This window comes from Schistocerca nitens, chromosome 2 (genome assembly GCF_023898315.1).
Source record: "Schistocerca nitens isolate TAMUIC-IGC-003100 chromosome 2, iqSchNite1.1, whole genome shotgun sequence".
In the NCBI taxonomy this organism is placed as follows: domain Eukaryota; kingdom Metazoa; phylum Arthropoda; class Insecta; order Orthoptera; family Acrididae; genus Schistocerca; species Schistocerca nitens.
Window position 1 is genome coordinate 343,370,447 of NC_064615.1, and position 20,690 is coordinate 343,391,136.

At 39.2% G+C, this 20,690-nt stretch overlaps 1 protein-coding gene across 2 annotated transcripts in view; it reads right to left on the bottom strand.

Annotated features, from left to right (window-relative positions):
• LOC126236151 (WD repeat and HMG-box DNA-binding protein 1) overlaps nucleotides 1-20,690 on the bottom strand; it is a 172,918-nt gene that overhangs the window by 25,364 nt on the left and 126,864 nt on the right. For both annotated transcript variants that reach the window (XM_049945236.1, XM_049945235.1), the window contains exons 16-17: nucleotides 14,689-14,909; nucleotides 3,046-3,252 (exon numbers count right to left, since the gene is read on the bottom strand). In XM_049945236.1, coding sequence (XP_049801193.1) covers nucleotides 3,046-3,252; nucleotides 14,689-14,909 — 428 coding nt within the window. The remainder of the gene's footprint in view (nucleotides 1-3,045; nucleotides 3,253-14,688; nucleotides 14,910-20,690) is intronic.

The following is a 20,690-nucleotide window of genomic DNA, read 5'->3' on the forward strand; positions in this document are numbered from 1 at the left end:
AAAACAATGAATAACACAGAAATTAAATTAATGCTGCAAGATAATACTTACATACCCACCAGGCAATACTGATAATGACTATTTCATTCTTAATGAGTATCTAAGGCGTCACGAAAGGGCAGATCAACAATAAGATTTTTTTAATACACCATTTACCTCTCACCATGCTTTGTTGATACTGACAAACCACTGAATGATACCGAATTAAGTGTTATTTTTATGCCCTGCCAGTTAACAAGCCAATTTTGAAATTGACAAGAGTATGATGAGCTGCGAAATAGGGTTAGGCATCCAGTTTACTTTAATAATGCCAGTAATGTTCTGAAAAGAAGTGGTAATTGCTCAAGTTTTAAGTATCTCTAATTTATAAAGCTGAGATCATTTATGACTCCCCCCCCCCCCCCCCTCCAGGGTGATTCAGCTGCCCCTACTGTTGTCATATTATGCAACCCGCAGTGTTATGTCTGGTCTTCATAAACCACGACAAGAGTTCCATATCCTCTCGTTCGCACGCAAAAACTATTAGAAATACAGAAAAAATGAACAGAACCTTTTTGGAGGAAATTTAATGTAATTAAATTTTGTACTGGGACATGTTTTCACTGAAGGCCATGATTTTCGAGTTACTCAAGAAAAACATGCAAAAGCGACCTTTAAATGCATCCCCACCTCTACACTCATCCCTCACCGGTCAGTATTTCTAGTCCATTGTTTGTGGCAATACCTCCTATCACCACATAAACATTTTCGAAACAAACTATTCCTGATATCTGCCATTTTTTGGACTCTATTGACTGAGCTATTACACCATCAGCATAGTCAGCTATTTTGCTAATATCATTAATTGAAACGTGTCCCTGTGAGTATTGAAAGAAAAATGACTTTTGTAAATGTTATGCTTAGACTAACTACGGTGACAATTCAATCCATCCAAGCCTAATCCTTACAGGCACAGTAGATTTGTAGTCAGATGGCCTGGCGTATACAACAATGTAACTGTTTATTTTATGCTGTTAAAATCCACAAAATTGATACGTAAAATGTACACAAACATCTGTTTTACAATTTGTGAAGACCAAAAAATATCAAATGCTTGAAATAATTCACCAGCCGCAAATTTTTGTACAGTGAGGTAGTGCCATGTTCAACATACTAGACATTCTGACTAACGAGCAATGAGCGAGGGAGTGGGGTGTGTTTGAATGCCAGTTTTGTACATTTTTCTTGAATAACTAAAAACCTACGGCCTCTAGCAAAAACGTATCCTGGTACAAAGTTAACTATATTAAATTTTCTCCAAAAAGGTGCTTTTCATTTTTTTTTTTTTTTGTAGGACTAATAGTTCTCATGTAGCAAGCAATATAATAAGAAAATCTCATGCATGGTTGATAAAGGACAGATGTAACAATGTCAGTTACATAAAACACTGTCAGTAGGGGGAGGGCAGCTGAACACCCTGCATATGCCAAAAATGAGTGCTAATACTTCTTTGCACCAGTTTACGGTAGAGACAAGTAGACAAAAAAGACATATAAGCAGCCAACAAGTAATAATTTCACTGAATCTACTTTAATTTGCAATTAAATTGCGGAAACATAAGCCCTAGATAGCACAGTGAAGCATGTCATGTTCCAGAATGTGTTATGGAGAACTTCATGTCTGATTTTAGTTTGCGTTAGCAAATGCTGTCTGCATGAATTTTTGAGATATTCCTTCGTATGGCACTGCTGATTCCAGCCTACTTCCACATTGCCTGCGTAATGTGTATTTTCTTGAGTCTTGTGATAAGCACTAACCTATCATTAAGCAACAAATGAGCTAGGTGAAACAGCACATGCCTTTAACTTGCCATGGCACTGTGTTTAAACTTTCCAAAATTTTTAATGTTTTTCTTTTTTTTTCAAATTTTAAGTAGCAAACAACATCAATAGTATATTATGTGCAAATAATAGCAACAAAATCGTATAGTAAAAGTATTATAATAAATGTGTGCAGTGGTATGTAATTTATAAAACAGCAATAAGAAACACGGCTACTTAGTGTGGTTTTAGCAGCAAAATGTTAAGGTGATGAAATATCCAAAAAAATTTAATTTTCCCCCATTATATTACACAACTAAACACAAAACAACTTACATACCTTCTGAACCATGACATATACAAGTTGAGCATTAATAAAACTGATGAACTGCAGGGACAGATTCCTGACTGGAAATGGATGGATAAAGGTCCTATGAACATGTGTCTGGAAAGCACTGTTAATATGGTAGATGGCAGTGATGACAAAGTTCCTCTGAACATGTGCTGTGGGTTCCATGTGTGTTGCAGGCTATGTGACTGACGCAGCATACCGTAAGCAGCAAAATGTTCTGGTATTCATGTCATGAACAAGCTGAGATGGTATTTGTGTATGGCCAAGTAGATGTTGCCTCTTGACTGCTTGGCCATACATAAACACCATCTAAGCTTGTGCCTGACATTCTGCTGCTTACAGTACGTGCGCCAGTCACACAGCCTGTAACACATAAGGAACACACGGCATGTGGTCGGAAGAACTTTCATTCACCAGTGCCATCTACCAAGGCAACGGTGCATTTCCGGACACATGTTCATAGCGCCTTCTTTCCTCCATTTCCAATCAGGAATCCATCCCTGCAGTTCGTCATTTTTATTAATGTTCATCTGTATAAAATGAAATTGGTATGAAATTCAAATACTCTACTTTTGTTGATATGCATTTTTTCAACATACGATGATATTGCAAGATATCTTTTGTATGGTTTACAAGTTTTTGTATTTGCTGGTTGTTCTTTCTCTTTCAGGAAATTTCAACAACTTCGGGTGGCAAGCACAGATTTCTTTTAGGCTCCTGTTTGGATGGAATTAAACAGCTATTAATGAAAACCCAAAAACTTGTAAACAATCAATTTACGAAGAAAGTCTGAGGGATTACATCTTTTGTATTTGCTAGCAGAGGGTTTTAACCACATGTTTTTGTGTCATACGATGCGTGAAATGGAAAACTTTGTGTCTTTGAAAGCTGCACCTGTTCTTGTTGTTGTTCTTTTTGTTTCTGTCTCACTTCTTTGTATCGCTTCATAGCCTCTCTCGTCAACTCGGAGGAATTCATATCCGGAAACTCTTCCTGCATTGCTGGCCTTTCCTTCTCGAACCACTGGACGAAAGGAAGTGGACTCTTCCTAGCAGGTTCTTGGGCATTTGAAGGCTTGCTCATCAATTTTGTTTGTTTTGTCTGTAAAAGAGAATAAAATCACATTATTGACACCTCTATTTATAATGTAATCTCATTTGTGCAAACAACTGGTGAAAAATATTACTATTATTAATTATATCGACTATCGATTATAGGTGAGGCTGCAGAATTGCAGCAAAGCGTATTCATGCCCACAAGAAATAAAATAATTGAACTGAAAAGAGAGCATATCATACGCAATTTATGCAACAATGAAACCATACAATTCTGAAAACAGAAACTGAAAATGAACTAATGAATATGCAAAACAGGGCCAGGGAAAAATAACACTGTGTAACTAATATGACAAACTCCAGGCAAATAGGTTAGAATCAACGGAAAGAGTCCAGAACAGAATAATAATAATATTATTAAAAGAATATATTGCTACACACCACATATAGAAGGCACTGAGTCACAGACAGGCATAGTGAAAAGGCTGCTAAATATTTAAGCTTTCACACAAAAATGTCCCTTCTTCGGAAACACACACACACACACACACACACACACACACACACACACACACACACGCGTGCCCACACACACACACACACACACACACACACACACACACTTACACACACACACACACACATGACAATCATCACAGGCTGCTGTAGCCCAGCTCAGGGCTTTTCAAAGCAAATTATTTTCAGCTTTACAAACGGATAATGTATCCTCAAGTGTATTTCACATACAATACAGAAATCATCATTCTGTAAATATTTTTGTCTTTTTTATCATGGCAGCCTACAGAGCAAACCAACAATTTTAGACTGAATAATTACGATTCCAGTACACTTCCACGAGATTATATAAGGGGTCCATCTTAATGAATTTTTTAATGAATGTTTTACTGTTTGAAATGTATTACAATTTTATTACTGTGGATAACATGAGATCTCTTCAATGGCTCCAATTTAGATTTCAGACACTTGAACAATATTGAAGAATATTCAACAACACTGCAAAGTTATCCTTATTGGCCACACCTGTATACTCATCTGTAGTAACACAATGGGTGAAGTGGAACTGTTTAAGTGAGGCCAAAACAAATACAACAAAATGCTTAGTCCCTCATATCTTGCCGTGCATTTCCTACTTTCTTTTCTAATCTACTATCTTCTCAATTCACTACAAACCCATTAAATGTTTTTGTAAGGTCACAATCTTCATAGCTGTGAACTAGACAATAGACTTGACTACTGGTGCATGAGGTTTTATCTGTGTACTTACAACTGTTGAAGAGTTTAATTTTTTTTCTTTTTTAAATTTAAAACAATTAAGGCAATATACAACAGTAATCTTTCCAAGTACAAAACAAACTGAGGAGTTCAAATTCAACTAGACATACACTCCATAAACCTCTTCTCTATTAAACTAAAATGAGCTTTCTGGAGTAGCTATCAATACTGTCACACTTAGAATCAGTCAATTTGTCAATATGAAATGGAATGATTGGTATGATACTGGGAAAATGCTGTCAGTCTACACAAAACTTACAAAACACTCATCTGACACACCAAGGCCAGCAGTGTGCTTGGAGCAATGGACATGCGGTGTGGATAGCCACGACACATTTTCTGAGTCGTTGTTCACTCTTATTTGTCAGGACTGGATAGAAGGCAAAAGGTTTGGTTCATCTATGCGGTGCGTATTTTGTTGTTCAGCTCTGTGCACTGATTTCCTGGTCTGCAAGCCATTTGGGCAGATGTTTGTGTTTAATTTCATTAATTCGACATACATGCCTTTTTATTTGATTCTATGTGATTCTAGGACCAATTTATTGCCCTGTCTGCTCTCTGTGTTTTTGGAAGTGACTTGTGTTAATCTGCTGGCCAGCATTCTCTTTCAAAATTTGGCATGGTTATTTTGTTCTGGCTTTGTAATGTGCTCAGCTTTCATGCATAATTATATCAGAGGATAATTAATTTTCTATTTTTTTTTTAATTTTGTTTTTTCAAAACTTGTTTTATGCAAGAGAACAATTCGTTTCTGAATTTTAAATTTTTTTTCACTATGTTTTAGAAACTGGTGTGCATTCATTCTAGAGTTATTATTATCCAGCTCTTTAAGTTTGTTTGTTATGACCTCCAGCTAATGGTAAGATCTTCATGAGTTGTTATTTATATTCCCTCCTGGAGGAATTTACAGCTCCCTTTGAGTAGTTCTCTTTTACACCTTTCCTTTTTGCAAAACTTATTTTCTAGAGCGTACAACTTTATTGAAACATTTCTCTAAGTGCAATAGTGGTTGAACAATTGAGACATTTGTTTTCAGTGTTTTCTAACAGGGAAATTGTCTACCCCTGTTAACATCATTTGTCCAGCTCAAATGTAATGTTTATAACTGATTTCGATTTGTTTCAGAGAACCATGGCCAGTGTCAGGGCAAGGAGCTGTGCACACGCAGTTTATCTCAAATGTGAACATCTTCAATATGAACTGCGTATTCATTGCACACCTATTGAGGGGGGTGTTTCAGAGCTGGCAGCAGGGTCGCGTTTGACACTGGGCAAGCCTCACCACATTTCATCTGAAATGATCGGTGAGGTAGGTGCCACTATTTCCATCATTTCTTTAGCTCTGGACGAATTATTTTAAAACATTACATTCTTAGAGGGTAAGCAACAACCTGTGAGCAGCTGCGTATTGTTTCGACCCAGCTGTGACATTTCAATAACTGTCTTGTCGATCTAGCCAACTGTGAACTCAAGCAATCAGCAGGGATGTGTTGCAAAACACCTAAGTGCGAGGATTAAGGAATTACAAACTAGCGCAGGTGCATTAAATTTAGACAATGAAGGGCAGAGTGGGGAAGAGAGTGTTTTAGCTGATCAGTTCCAAGTTAGAAAGGCTGAAGCCCAAGCTCTTGGGGGATCCATCTCAGATACTTTTGGTAAATTGCCAAATCCTATTTGGCATTTATTAAATGGTATCACTGAACTAGCAGTTGACGCGCTGAACCAAGTTTTTGAAGTGTTATGGTAGACCGTGCAGTTTGAATTACGTGCTAACACCTTGCAGGTCCCACATTTAGTCATTCTTTCTCTCCTTTATCTAATGGTTTGTTAACTGAGTTGCAATCAGGTGTAGTCTGAGAGTGGGGAAATCTGTGGCAGCTTAGGACCCATAAAACTGAAAGGAAGTTGCCAGCATGTATCAGTAACGAACTTCAACATTTGTATTATTGGCAAGTACAGGCTTCAGATGAAACCTTGTTTCAATGCATTGAGTGTGTCCATACTGCTGTCTTGGCTTTGGTATGAATGTCGCCGAACAGGACTGTGTTTCCAACATCGTAGAGGGCAAGAGTTCTGAGCATCAATCATGGCTCGTCTTCACTCAGAATCCGGGCACCTTTGCTCAAATCAATTATTCGGTAGCCTCTATGGAAGCATTTACGTCTGCTAATGAGCAGTGTAAACGAAGTGAGGATGGGCCATCTGTTTTTCTTATAGTGACAACTATCGTGGGTCAGCTGTTAAATTATCATCTAGTAAATCCTGTTTCCCGTGTGGTTCCCAGGATCACTTGGTGTGGAAGTATCCGATTGAATGCGGACCTAGGTCCAACAGCTGATGCCATCGTAAATGAGTAATTGCTCGAGTGAAAAGGTCTGCTGGATTTTGTGTATGTAATAGTGCTTGTAATAAACGGCTTCTTCCTTATGTATTTCCCAAATTAATAGAGAACCAATGTGTGGTCTGCCTGATTCCGGAAGTTCTGTTTCTTCATTTTATTGCGATTGGTACCTTGAGTTTCAACACCTGTGTAAGATGGCCTCTCTTAGACCTTCCCCCCAGAGAAGTTGTGTTGCCAAAAAAATGGTTCAAATGGCTCTGAGCACTGTGGGACTAAACTTCTGAGGTCATCAGTCCCCTAGAACTCAGAACTACTTAAACCTAACTAACCTAAGGACATCACACACATCCATGCCCGAGGCAGGATTCAAACCTGCGACCATAGCGATCGCGCGGTTCCAGACATTAGCGCCTAGAACCGCTCGGCCACCCCGGCCGGCTTGTGTTGCCAATGTGCAGAAGTTGCCTCTGGTAGGTGAGGTGCGAGTGAGCCTGTCGAGTCTCAGTTTTTCTTCACCGGTTAGTAGTGAAGAAATTATCTGTGACCTTATTGCTCGGATGTGATTTTATCGATCATACTAGATTGGTCCTCGATTCTGCCAGTAACACCTTCTTCTTTAGGTTGTGTACCCCAGAGAAGATAGCCTTCTTTTCGTGTTCTGCTACTGACTATAATATTAATACCTTGCAGACTTAGCGGATCTCGGTCATCTTAGTGAACCTCAGGCTATTCAGTTAAGGGATCTTTCAAGTGTGTTTCCCAATCACTTTGGATCAGTTGGGGGTTCTGACAAGATTCAATATAATATCTGTTTAGTGGATGATGTTCCCATTTGCCAGGCTGCTTATCGTCTGTCACCATCTAAAATTAAGATTTTAAAGCAAAAGATTGAGATCAAGCTTTGCGATGGAGTAATTACACCTGCAACTTCTCCATATGCCTCACCTATATTTTTGGTACCTAAGGGACAGGGTAAAGATTACAGACCAGTTGTTAATTATAGGTTCCTCGATGGAAAGGTTATATTGGAATCAATTTCCCTTCAGGATCTCTATATCTGCTTTACTTGGTTTACTGATGCCTCCTATTTTTCTGTGCTTGATTTAAATCAGGCTTATTATCAAATACCTTTGGATGAAGATTCCCGGTCCATTACAGCAATTTCCTTTTTGGGACATCTGGTTTCTAAAGATGGAATCAGAATCGATCAAGAACATACTTCTGACCCTAAGTAATTTCCACCTCCTAGGAAAAAAAAGAGAGTCACCCGCTTTATTGGGACAGACAACTACTTTCAGAAGTTTGTCCTTAATTTTGCTCAGTTGGCTGCCCCCTTAATGATCTTCGTACAACGGGATGCAAATTTGTTTGAGTAGAGAGCCAGCAGGACGCATTTGAGGTGATTACGATAGCTCTAAGTAACCCACCAGTATTAGTCATTCCTAATTTTGAGAAGAGATTCATTCTCCAGACTGGCACATGTAACATCAAGGTGGCCGCAGTCCTTTTACTGGAAGACACAGGTCGGAGATGACCTGTTGCTCCTGCCTTGTGAACATTGGTGGGACCTGAGTTTAAGTATTTGGTGTATGAGTGCGAGGCTCTCGCTGTTCTGTTGGCACTTGAAAATTTTAATTTTATATTCAACATAGAGAATTTGACCTAGAGACAGACATCCAGCCCTTGAGCTGGGATTTGGGCTGCCAAGAAACATTGGTGGTATGGAGGTGGGTAATCCATATATCTGCCTTTCGTTTCAAGCCTCACCATATCAGAGGCTCAGATATGACGTGTTCAGCTGCACATCTGAGGAGAGCATCCATGACCGGGAAGTGTTGTTCAGTCATCAGGTCTTCTGTTTTTAAAATGTTGATCGAGATACATCGATTATTTTCTGATCTCAGGAATAAGCAGGAGCAAGATCCTTATTTCGGGCCTATAAGAAGGCAGTTGTTGGCGGGTGAGGAACTTCCCAGTTACTCCTTCTGAATAGGTATACTTTGTCGTGAAGTTGGGAAATCAACCAGCCCAAAATTTGTTTACCTGTTGAACTAATGCCATATGCATTTTTCACAGTTCCTTATTAGGTGGGCATCTGGGCCTCTATAAAACCCTTGCTTAGGCCTGTGCTCGTCTTACATGGCCATCCTTGTATAAGGATATTCACCAATAGGTTCAGGAGAGTGAATCTTGCAAAATGGCCGAGCCCAATCCCAACACATGTAAAGGCTTACTGCATTCTGAATGAGAGCGGAGCACTGTGGAAAAGCATTAATTGATTATGTGGGTCCCCTGCTGAAACAAAAGCTGGGAACTGTTATATATTAGTTGTTGTTGATGCTTTTTCTCGTTCTATGTGGCTTTTACCAAGTACAGATGTTACCACCTTACTAACTATTCGTCATTTAACTCAAGTATTTTCCAAGTTCGGTTAACCAAAGGTGCTTATAAGTGACAATGCCCCTGCCTTTGTGTCACGAGATTTTAAGCAGTTTTGTTATGTTAATGGCATTATTACCCTCAACCTTCCTTTTCAGAGACAGTTAATCATAATCTTAAGGCCACCTTAATTATTTATCACGCTAAGAATCAGACCAAATGGGACATTTCCATCCCTTGGATTAATGCTGCCTTCAATTTGCCCCAGCATGAGGTTTCTCATGCAGTCTCTGTTGATTTGATATTTTCTTACTCCCTTAATTCTGCCCAGCTAATTTGTGGAATATAAAGAATCTGTTGTGTGAGTGAATTACCACTTGTCTTATTAAAGAAAACTGCGATAGAGCCAGGAAAAGTATCGACCTAGCCCATCACCATCAAGAGAGATGCTATAATCAGGGAAGGAGACTCATTTGTGGCTGAGTTGGGGACAAGTTTTTTGTTCGGAATTTTGACATGGATGGTAATCAGGGTATGGTATTCCCAGGAAGCTTGCTACCAGGTTTGTGGGACCGTGTGCCACTGTTAAGACCTTAAGTCTCTTTAATCTGCTAGTGCCCAACCTGGTAACTGGGAAAATCTTGAAGGTATATGAAAGGCAAATAAAAATCCAGCTAAGTGATTCATTTCTCTCCTCCTATTCTCATTAAAAAATGGAGGTGAGGTTTTTGGCTTGAGTGGGGGAGGTTGAGGCTTGGCGACTCGTTTCAGCTTCTCCTGTCAATAACTTCTAGTTGGCATCTCACCAGCTGGTGCGTATTACTCCCTTGTGCAGTTATCGTTGTCCCGGCTACACTTCAAAAAGTGGCCACTGGAGTGGCACCGGGGGCTATGAACAGCACAGTGTGGCAGTTTAGGTGTAGCCTTCGCACTGTGTGGAGCTGGGGCCAGTGGCAGTGCTCTGAGTAATGGACACACGGTTGGGATCAGCATGTCTTTTCCAGGTCACTGTTCACTCTTCTTTGCCAGGACTGTGTAGAAGACAAAAGGTCTGGTTCACTTATGCCATGCATATCGGTGTGTTCAGCTCTGTGCACCGAGTTCCTGGTCCGCAAGCCATTTGAGCAGATGTTCCTCTTTATGTTCATTAAGTCATCATACAGTCCTTTTCTATTTGACCCTATGTGATTCTAGAACCAATTTATTGCTCTGTCTGCTCTGTGGGTTTTTGGAAGTGACTTGCGTTAATTTGCCAGCCAGTGTTCTCTCTAAAAATTTGCCACGGTTGATGTTGTTATGGCTGTGTAATGGGCCCAGCTTTCATACGTAATTACATCAGAGGACCATTAATTTTCTAGTTTCTTTAAATTTTTTAAAACTGTTTTATGTGAGAGAACAAACAAGCTTCTGCATTTTAATGTATGTTTTCAGTATGTTTTACAAGCTGGTATGCTCTCTGGTGTTATTGTTATCCAGCCCTTTAAGTTTGTCTGTTATGACCACCAGCTTATTGTTAAAACCTTAGTAAGTAGTTATTTATATTCCTTCCTGGAGGAATTTACAGCTCTCTTTGAGTAGTCCCCTTTTATACCTTTCATTTTCTGCAAAGCTTATTTCCATGGGTATACAACCTTATTGGAAAGGTTCTCTAAATGCAATTGTGGTTAAGCAATAACTTTCACTTGCAATGTAATATAGTGAGACATTTTTAACAGTACCTACTCAGTTGCCAAGAGAGTGTTCCATGTCGGCAGCTCTTGTCACTTGGGCCTAGCTTGCTTGTGGCCGGTTCTTGAGCATTTCCTAGTGCACCTTGCTACTGTTTGCAGTTGTGCGCCTTATCTGTCTGTGCTCAAGTTGAGTACCTTATGTTATTTCACTTGCAATGAAAGTGAAATTTTGCTGTTGGCCAATAGATCTTTGATTAACTGGCATAGCATACGGAATTTTCCCTTTAATGTTACTGTTCTGTCTAATACATGCTGTAACCTTGTTCTAAATTTTATTGTAAATTATTTGGTGTAAACCTTTCGGGTCAACTGAAAGGCAAATTGTTATGTCTTGTTAACTAGTTAATATTTATCTTTTGGGAGGGCTGCCTAATGTGTTAGATTTGAGCTTGCTTAAAGCAATTTATCTAGAATCCAGTTTTAGTTATTTTTATTGGTGGGTTTGTTTAATTTTTTTAAAAGGCCAGTGTTGTTAAAGCCTTATTTTCTTGCATCTTGTTTGAGGTCATTATTATTGTAATTCAGTGCCTGTGTCATTCACCATTTCAATGCCTTCAAATTTGTAAATTTAACATGGCAAATTAACTAGCAATTTTCCTTCCTGTTTTTTTTTTTTTTTTTTTTTTTTTTTTTTAAAGAGCAACTACTGTTACCTTAAAAAAACAAATGTTTGTTGTCAAAAGCATAAATGATGTTAGCGGAGCCTTGTCCTTCCTTGTGTTTTCCCTGATCATGGTAATTTATGATTTCACTGTGACTGATAAGAAAACATGAGGTTACATTAAATCAGAGATGAACAACAGTTCATCAAATACCCCACGATGACCTGCTGTGTTACCTGTACAAAATTCATGTTGTACAGTAACTGAAGCCATTGGACCACATGGTGTGACAATTTTGTGAAAGAATTATGAGAAAGATTAATGAGGAACCCAATTTCGTTGGCAAATGAGGCTTATTTCTATCTGAGTAAGTATGTAAACTACCAGAATTTCAGATACCGAGGAACCAAAAACACTCATCAAATGGATGAATAGCCATTACACAGCAAAAATATTACAGTTTGGTGTCCTGTAACAATGAAGGGTGTAATGGACTCTTACTTCTTTGGGGATAAGTGAGAGGATGCAATGTAAATATGTGGATATGCCCAAGACTTTTGTAGCACAACTTCAAAACTTTCTCAATCTTCATAACACCGTGTTCCAGTGAGACAGAGCCTTGATTCATACTGCCAGAGCATCAATGTCAGCTATTTGTCAGCTCTAGTTTGGGGACTTTCATTGGCCTCCAAGATCACCGATTTGTCTGTGTGCAATTTTTCTTGTGGGGTGACCTCAAAAGCCACATGTACCCCACTTGCTCAACAACAGTTATCAAGAAACTGCTGCAATTCCCATGGTATTTGTTTCAAAGCACCATGAAAAATCTCAGTATTCACTTCCATAACATTGTTTTGTTAACTTTGTTGTGTTGTTGTTATGATACTTGATGCCATGTAATTTGTAGTTTCCTTTCAACAAAAAACCACTAAATTTGTTTTCTTTACTTATGTGAGATTTACTTCAAATTTTCCCCTTTCCTTTTGCAGCACTATGTATTGTCAAATAGAGAAATGAGAATATCACAGTACTGAATGAGGGGTAAAAATGAGTTAGCTTCGATACTTAAATTATTATTATTTGCATTTGAGAATGTCACACTTTTACATTTGTTTAGATTAAAAAAATAGATGCAAATGATTGTACTGGTCCTAGATACATCGTCTGGTAAATAAGTTACAAAGATGTACGAGAAGGATATGCATTAACAATGAAAAATAGAATTCACATGCTAAAATTTTTTAATGAATTAATGAGATATAAGAAGAGGTAAGGGACAGACAGGAAATCAAGGTGACACAAGAAAAATGGAAGAAAATTGGAGATTACAGTTTCATTGATGATACGGTCATTAAAGACAGACCACAAGTGCAAATTAGCTGAGAGTAGGGTAAGAAATCTACAATGATATTTTCAAAGGTATCATTTCAATATTTGTCTAAAGCGATGTATACGGATCATGAAAAACTGAATCAAGTTGGCTGGATGGAGAACTGAACTCTCCCAAATGCAAAAGTAAGTGCCTGTGACACACATCGCCTCACTTGGTAATGATACAAGAAGAAGCTAGACTCACCCTTACACACACACACACACACACACACACACACACACACACAAGGATTCAGCTTTTACAAGCTTTCAAAGCCACTGGCTATGAAAGCTTGTAAAAATTAAATCCCTTTGTGTGTGTGTTCCCCTGCCACCACTTGGTGAGCAGATTTTTTTATCTATTAATTTACATTACATTATCACTAATTGCTTATTTTTGTTGTTACATACCCATTATCTGTATGTCCAAAAAATATAAGCACAATGAAAGCCACAACTGCTCACCGTTTTCTGGAAGAGGATTCAGAAGTAACAAAGACAGTGAACTAGTTCAAAAGTTTCTCAGCCAACTGGTTACAATAAATGAAAGCTTGAGTCTGATTTGTTTACAATTTTTTTTAAATAACAGAAACAACACCTGCTGGTGAAGCGGAATTAACCTGAAAGATTTACTCAAGACATTACCATGAAAGACTCCTCTCTACGTTGCAACATCTTTCCCCCTTGCAAACGCACATGCACGTGCTCACGCACATGCAAAAAGTGACGTGATGTCCACCTGTGAGGGTTTCATCATATTAAGATTCTTTTCACTCACTGAACAATCACTAGTCATAATTATTCTAATTTCCAGCATTGTTTACCCAGAAATGAAGTTGTGCTTCAATGTTACATCTTGGCCTCAAATTAATCACTTTTGAAACTAGAACTGAGAGTTAATCTCCTATCTCTGAGCATCTTTATGAATTGACGTAAGTGTTTTAGATGACACTGCTAAAGGAACCCCCCTGGAATTGAGATAAAGTGCTTTTTGGCAACCACAGAAAAACTATACCACTACTGCTGGATGAGAATTTAAAGCCCCGTTCCTCCCCTTGTATGGGACCAGAGACTTAACCACTACCCTCTTTGTGTAGCGTTGCTGAATATGATTTGAACTCAGGTCTACACTCTTTGTAACTAAGCTGTCTCAATACTCCTACTTGACCAATATAAAGCTTCAGTTGCATTTTCCGAGGCCTTATCACAGAACAATACAGCACTTCTGCTGCAAATATCTATTAAGTTGTTACCTGTGTGGACTTTTGATAAACCTCTCCCCCTCTCTCACTAACAAAAATCTTTATTTAATGTTTAATTTCTAAGTGAATCATATTTTTATTAAACTGCATAATATTTGTCACATCATCTTTCTGTTTCAACTTCATAAAATTTTGTTTTTAATCTCTTGTCGTTTCTCTGTCAAATAGCTTTCTGCATGAAATATCAGATACATTTCTTCCGTGGCAGTAATATCTTAAACTACTTCGATTAAAACAATGAGGAAAAAAAATCTGAAATGTAAAGTATGTGAGATACATCAAATATAGATGAACAATGAGCAAAGTAGAATTAAGTCACATGTGCACACAACACACAATTACTCTGCATATAAAATAACATGGAGTTTTCTTGTGTAAACTCTGTCCTGTCCACAAACCTATGAGCAAATTAAGTACGATAAAAGATCCAGATAGCAATTATTGGTACACAAAACATGATACTGCACATTTTGGTGGGGATTAGGTTTGCAAAAGATCTCTATACCTTCACAGTTGGTTGTGCTGTTTCTGTGGAATTTTGTTTGTTCTTGGAATTTTGCTTTTCAAGGAAAGCATTATTCATATTCTCTAAGCCCTTGCCAATTTCTTGTCGTTCAGCATTTTTTCTGAATGGGTTGTGTTTCCGTTGGCTCAGAGACAATGTTGGCCGGATTTCAGGCACACTATTCTTTCTTTGCTTAGCAGCCAGCAGAAGGTTTCCATGTTCTGAAAAAAAGCAACACACACAATTCCTGTTTATATGAGATCTATTATTTGCGGCAACTCAATGGCATTAATGTATGTAAATGCAAACTTTTATGTACTCATTAAATGCATGTAAACTAGCTTCACATCAACAAATCCGGAAGCAGAATTTTGGAATCAAGTAAGTTTTATCTTCCACCAAATTCAGAGTTTCTTTACAGAAACTCATAAAATTAACTCCCATGAACCATGGACCTTGCCATTGGTGGGGAGGCTTGCGTGCCTCACCAATACAGATAGCCGTACCGTAGGTGCAACCACAACGGAGGGGTATCTGTTGAGAGGCCAGACAAACGTGTGGTTCCTGAAGAGGGGCAGAGCCTTTTCAGTAGTTGCAAGGGCAACAGTCTGGATGATTGACTGATCTGGCCTTGTAACACTAACCAAAACGGCCTTGCTGTGCTGGTACTGCGAACGGCTGAAAGCAAGGGGAAACTACAGCCGTAATTTTTCCCCGAGGGCATGCAGCTTTACTGTATGGTTAAATGATGATGGCGTCCTCTTGGGTAAAATATTCCGGAGGTAAAATAGTCCCCCATTTGGATCTCCAGGCGGGGACTACTCAAGAGGATGTCGTTATCAGTAGAAAGAAAACTGGCGTTCTACGGATCGGAGCGTGGAATGTCAGATCCCTTAATCGGGCAGGTAGGTTAGAAAATTTAAAAAGGGAAATGGATAGGTTAAAGTTAGATATAGTGGGAATTAGTGAAGTTCGGTGGCAGGAGGAACAAGACTTTTGGTCAGGTGATTACAGATTTATAAATACAAAATCAAATAGGGGTAATGCAGGAGTAGGTTTAATAATGAATAGGAAAATAGAATGCGGGTAAGCTACTACAAACAGCATAGTGAATGCATTATTGTGGCCAAGATAGATATGAAGCCCACACCTACTACAGTAGTACAGGTTTACATGCTAACTAGCTCTGCAGATGACGAAGAAACTGAAGAAATGTATGATGAAATAAAAGAAATTATTCAGATTGTGAAGGGAGACGAAAATTTAATAGTCATGGGTGACTGGAATTCGGCAGTAGGAAAAGGGAGAGAAGGAAACGTAGTAGGTGAATATGGATTGGGGGTAAGAAATTAAAGAGGAAGCCGCCTGGTAGAATTTTGCACAGAGCACAACTTAATCATAGCTAACACATGGTTCAAGAATCATGAAAGAAGGTTGTATACATGGAAGAAGCCTGGAGATACTGACAGGTTTCAGATAGATTATATAATGGTAAGACAGAGATTTAGGAACCAGGTTTTGAATTGTAAGACATTTCCAGGGGCAGATGTGGACTCTGATCACAATCTATTGGTTATGGACTGTAGATTAAAACTGAAGAAACTGCAAAAACGTGGGAATTTAAGGAGATGGGACCTGGATAAACTGACTAAACCAGAGGTTGTACAGAGTTTCAGGGAGAGCATAAAGGAACAATTGACAGGAATGGGGGAATGAAATACAGTAGAAGAAGAATGGATAGCTTTGAGGGATGAAGTAGTGAAGGCAGCAGAGGATCAAGTAGGTAAAAAGACGAGGGCTAGTAGAAATCCTTGGGTGACAGAAGAAATACTGAATTTAATTGATGAAAGGAGAAAATATAAAAATGCAGTAAATGAAGCAGGCAAAAAGGAATACAAACGTCTCAAAAATGAGATCGACAGGAAGTGCAAAATGGCTAAGCAGGCATGGCTAGAGGACAAATGTAAGGATGTAGAGGCTTCTCTCACTAGGGGTAAGATACGAGGGCAGTTCAGAAAGTAACCTCCGATTGGTCACAGTGCGGGTTGTGGGGGGAGTAGCGACGCCATCTGTGCGTTCACGCACTCAACAGGTCAGTCGGCATCAAGCCGTGGTCGAGTGAACGTCGTACCTGCGCTAGTTTAGTTTTTGTGGCAGTTTGAAATGTGTGCTGCAATAGAAAACCCCGCCAAATGTGAAGTGCGTGCTGTCATAAGGTTTTTTACAGCCAAAGGATATTCTGCAGCAGCTATTCATCGTGAGCTTTGTGCCGTGTACGGACCAAGAGTTATGAGTGAAGGAGTTGTCCGTGAATGGGTACGTTTATTTAAAAGTGGACGAGAAAACGTTCATGATGAAGAGAGGAGTGGTAGACCATCATTGGTGACTGACGAACTCGTTCAGACAGTTGATGCAAAAGTTCGTGAAAATCGACGTTTCTCAATGTCGGAGTTGTCTACTGGTTTTCCACAGATTTCTAAGACTCTCTTGTACGAGATAGTGACAGCAAGATTGGGTTACCGTAAGTTCTGTGCACGATGGGTGCCCAAAATTCTTACCGACCACCACAAAACTCAAAGAATGGCCTCTGCATTAGACTTTCTGTCACGTTATGAGGACGAAGGAGAACCATTGTTAAACAGAATCATGATCGGTGATGAAACCTGGATTAAGTACGTGAACCCTGAGACAAAAGAACAATCAAAGATGTGGGCACATTCAAATTCGCCTACCAAACCAAGAAAAGCCTCGCAAGATTTTTCTGCCAGAAAACTGATGGCAACGGTGTTTTGGGATGCCAAAGGGGTGTTGTTGGTTGAATTCATGGAACGTGGTACGACCATTAATCAAGACGAGTACTGTGAAACAATAAAAAAGTTACGACGGGCTATACAGAACAAACGCCGTGGTATGCTGACTTCCGGTATCGTTTTTTTGCACGATAACGCCCGTCCTCACTCTGCTCGCAGAACAACGGCCCTTCTTGAGTCCTTCAAGTGGGATGTTATCAACCATCCACCTTACAGCCCAGACCTGGCGCCAAGTGATTATCACCTCTTCATGCATTTGAAGAAATGGCTCGGGTCACAGCGGTTTGATGACGACGAAGAGCTCAAAGATGCGGTCACAGGCTGGCTCCAGGCACAAGCGGGTGATTTTTATGCAGAAGGAATTTCAAAGCTTGTGAAGAGATACGATAAGTGCCTCAATCGCTATGGAGACTATGTAGAAAAATAGTGCAAAGATGTAGTTGTAAGATGTATATATTAAAATATTTTTATTTAACTTGGTGTATTTTTTTAAATCAACCGGAGGTTACTTTCTGAACGGCCCTCGTAGATACTGCCTACAGGAAAATTAAAGAGACCTTTGGAGAAAGGAGAACCACTTGCATGAATATCAAGAGCTCAGATGGAAACCCAGTTCTAGGCAATGAAGGGAAAGCAGAAAGGTGGAAGGAGTATGTAGAGGGTCTATACAAGGGTGATGTACTTGAGGACAATTTATGGAAATGGAAGAGGATGTAGAAGAAGATGAAATGGGAGATATAATACTGCATGAAGAGTTTGACAGAGCACTGAAAGACCTGAGTCAAAACAAGGCCCCGGGAGTAGACAACATTCCATTAGAGCTTCTGACAGTCTTGGGAGAGCCAGTCCTGACAAAACTCTATCATCTGGTGAGCAAGATGTATGAAACAGGCGAAATACCCTCAGACTTTAAGAAGAATATAACAATTCCAATCCCAAAGAAAGCAGATGTTGACAAATGTGAAAATTACCGAACTATCAGTTTAATAAGTCACGGCTGCAAAATACTAACGCGGATTCTTTACAGACGAATGGAAAAACTAGTAGAAGCCGACCACGGGGAAGATCAGTTTGGATTCCGTAGAAATGTTGGAACACGTGAGGCAATACTGACCTTACGACTTATCTAAGAAGCTAGATTAAGGAAAGGCCAACCTATGTTTCTAGCATTTGATGACTTAGAGAAAGCTTTTGACAATGTTGACTGGAATACGCTCTTTCAAATTCTGAAGGTGGCAGGGGTAAAATACAGGGAGCGAAAGGTTATTTACAATTTGTACAGAAACCAGATGGCAGTTATAAGAGTCGAGGGGCATGAAAGGGAAGCAGTGGTTGGGAAGGGAGTAAAACAGGGTTTTAGTCTCTCCCCGATGTTATTCAATCTTTATATTGAGCAAGCAGTGAAGGAAACAAAAGAAAAATTCGGAATAGGTATTAAAATCAATGGAGAAGAAATAAAAACTTTGAGGTTCGCCGATGACATTGTAATTCTGTCAGAGACAGCAAAGGACTTGGAAGAGCAGTTGAATGGAATGGATAGTGTCTTGAAAGGAGGGTATAAGATGAACATCAACAAAAGCAAAACGAGGATAATGGAATGTAGTCAAATTAAATCGGGTGATGCTGAGGGGATTAGATTAGGAAATGAGACACTTAAAGTAGTAAAGGAGTTTTGCTATTTAGGGAGTAAAATAACTGATGATGGTCGAAGTAGAGAGGATATAAAATATAGACTGGCAATGGCAAGGAAAGCGTTTCTGAAGAACAGAAATTTGTTAACATCGAGTATAGACTTAAGTGTCAGGAAGTCGTTTCTGAAAGTATTTGTATGGAGTGTAGCCATGCATGGAAGTGAAACATGGACGATAAATAGTTTGGACAAGAAGAGAATAGAAGCTTTCGAAATGTGGTGCTACAGAAGAATGCTGAAGATTAGATGGGTAGATCACATAACTAATGAGGAAGTATTGAATAGGATTGGGGAGAAGAGACGTTTGTGGCACAACTTGACTAGAAGAAGGGATCGCGGTTGGTAGGACATGTGTTGAGGCATCAAGGGATCACCAATTTAGTATTGGAGGGCAGCGTGGAGGGTAAAAACCGTAGAGGGAGACCAAGAGATGAATACACTAAGCAGATTCAGAAGGATGTAGGTTGCAGTAGGTACTGAGAGATGAAGAAGCTTGCACAGGATAGAGTAGCATGGAGAGCTGCATCAAACCAGTCTCAGGACTGAAGACAACAACAACAAGTAGCACTTTAATAAATAACAGCACTGTAATATCATAATGATGTCATTTCATTGTGTTGCAGATAAAGAAAACATTCATCCTTGACTTCTTTTCACATATTGGAGAACCTTATCTGTGGATTCGTGTTTTGTGTCCATGCCTGATATGAACATGTAAGTCATAAACAAAGCCAAGTTCGGCAGGTACTAAACACAACAGTATCAGTATAGAAGCTAGGCTTGAATTGCCTGGGCTCATGCAGCATGCTACCCTAACCAGGGTATCCAGTGATTTCCTCCTCCCAGGGTATCTATTGATTTCCTCCTCCTACTTTTTTTAATTATCTCCGAGTTTTCCAGCAAATTCTTGTATTTTTCCAGGGTCATTTTGTGTTTTGTCACTAACCGATTTTGGATGATTTTACGATAAAATCTACAAGTTTTGTCAATATACATAATGGGGGTTATGCACTGAGTTATGATGGTTGTCCGTAAATTAAGGTCTCCAATGGCTTTTCACATAACGAACATTATTTTATTGTAAAATCAATTTACAGTTTCTGAAAGCTTGCACTTTTAACGACTTTTCAACATAGTCCCCATCATGATCGAAGCATTTTTGGAGACACTCCAGAAGATTTTTCATAACCGTGTTGTACCACTCTCCTGACAACTCCTGCAGGAAGGAATGGGCAGCTGCCTTCAGCTCTTCAATGCTTGAGAATTTTATAGTGGGCCCCAGCCAGTTTCGTCTACAGCTTTGGGTAAGGTAGTCAAAAAATATTATTGTTACAGTGGAATTAACAGTGGACTTAAAATCACCACAAATATGTAAACGACCTGTCCAGTTTCTTAATGACCCCCACAGGTATTGCCCACTAGCTGGTGGAACTTGGGGAAATAACACTAAAACCTTGGTCTTGAAGTTGTGCGAGTTCCACCAGAACAGCCTTACAAATTAC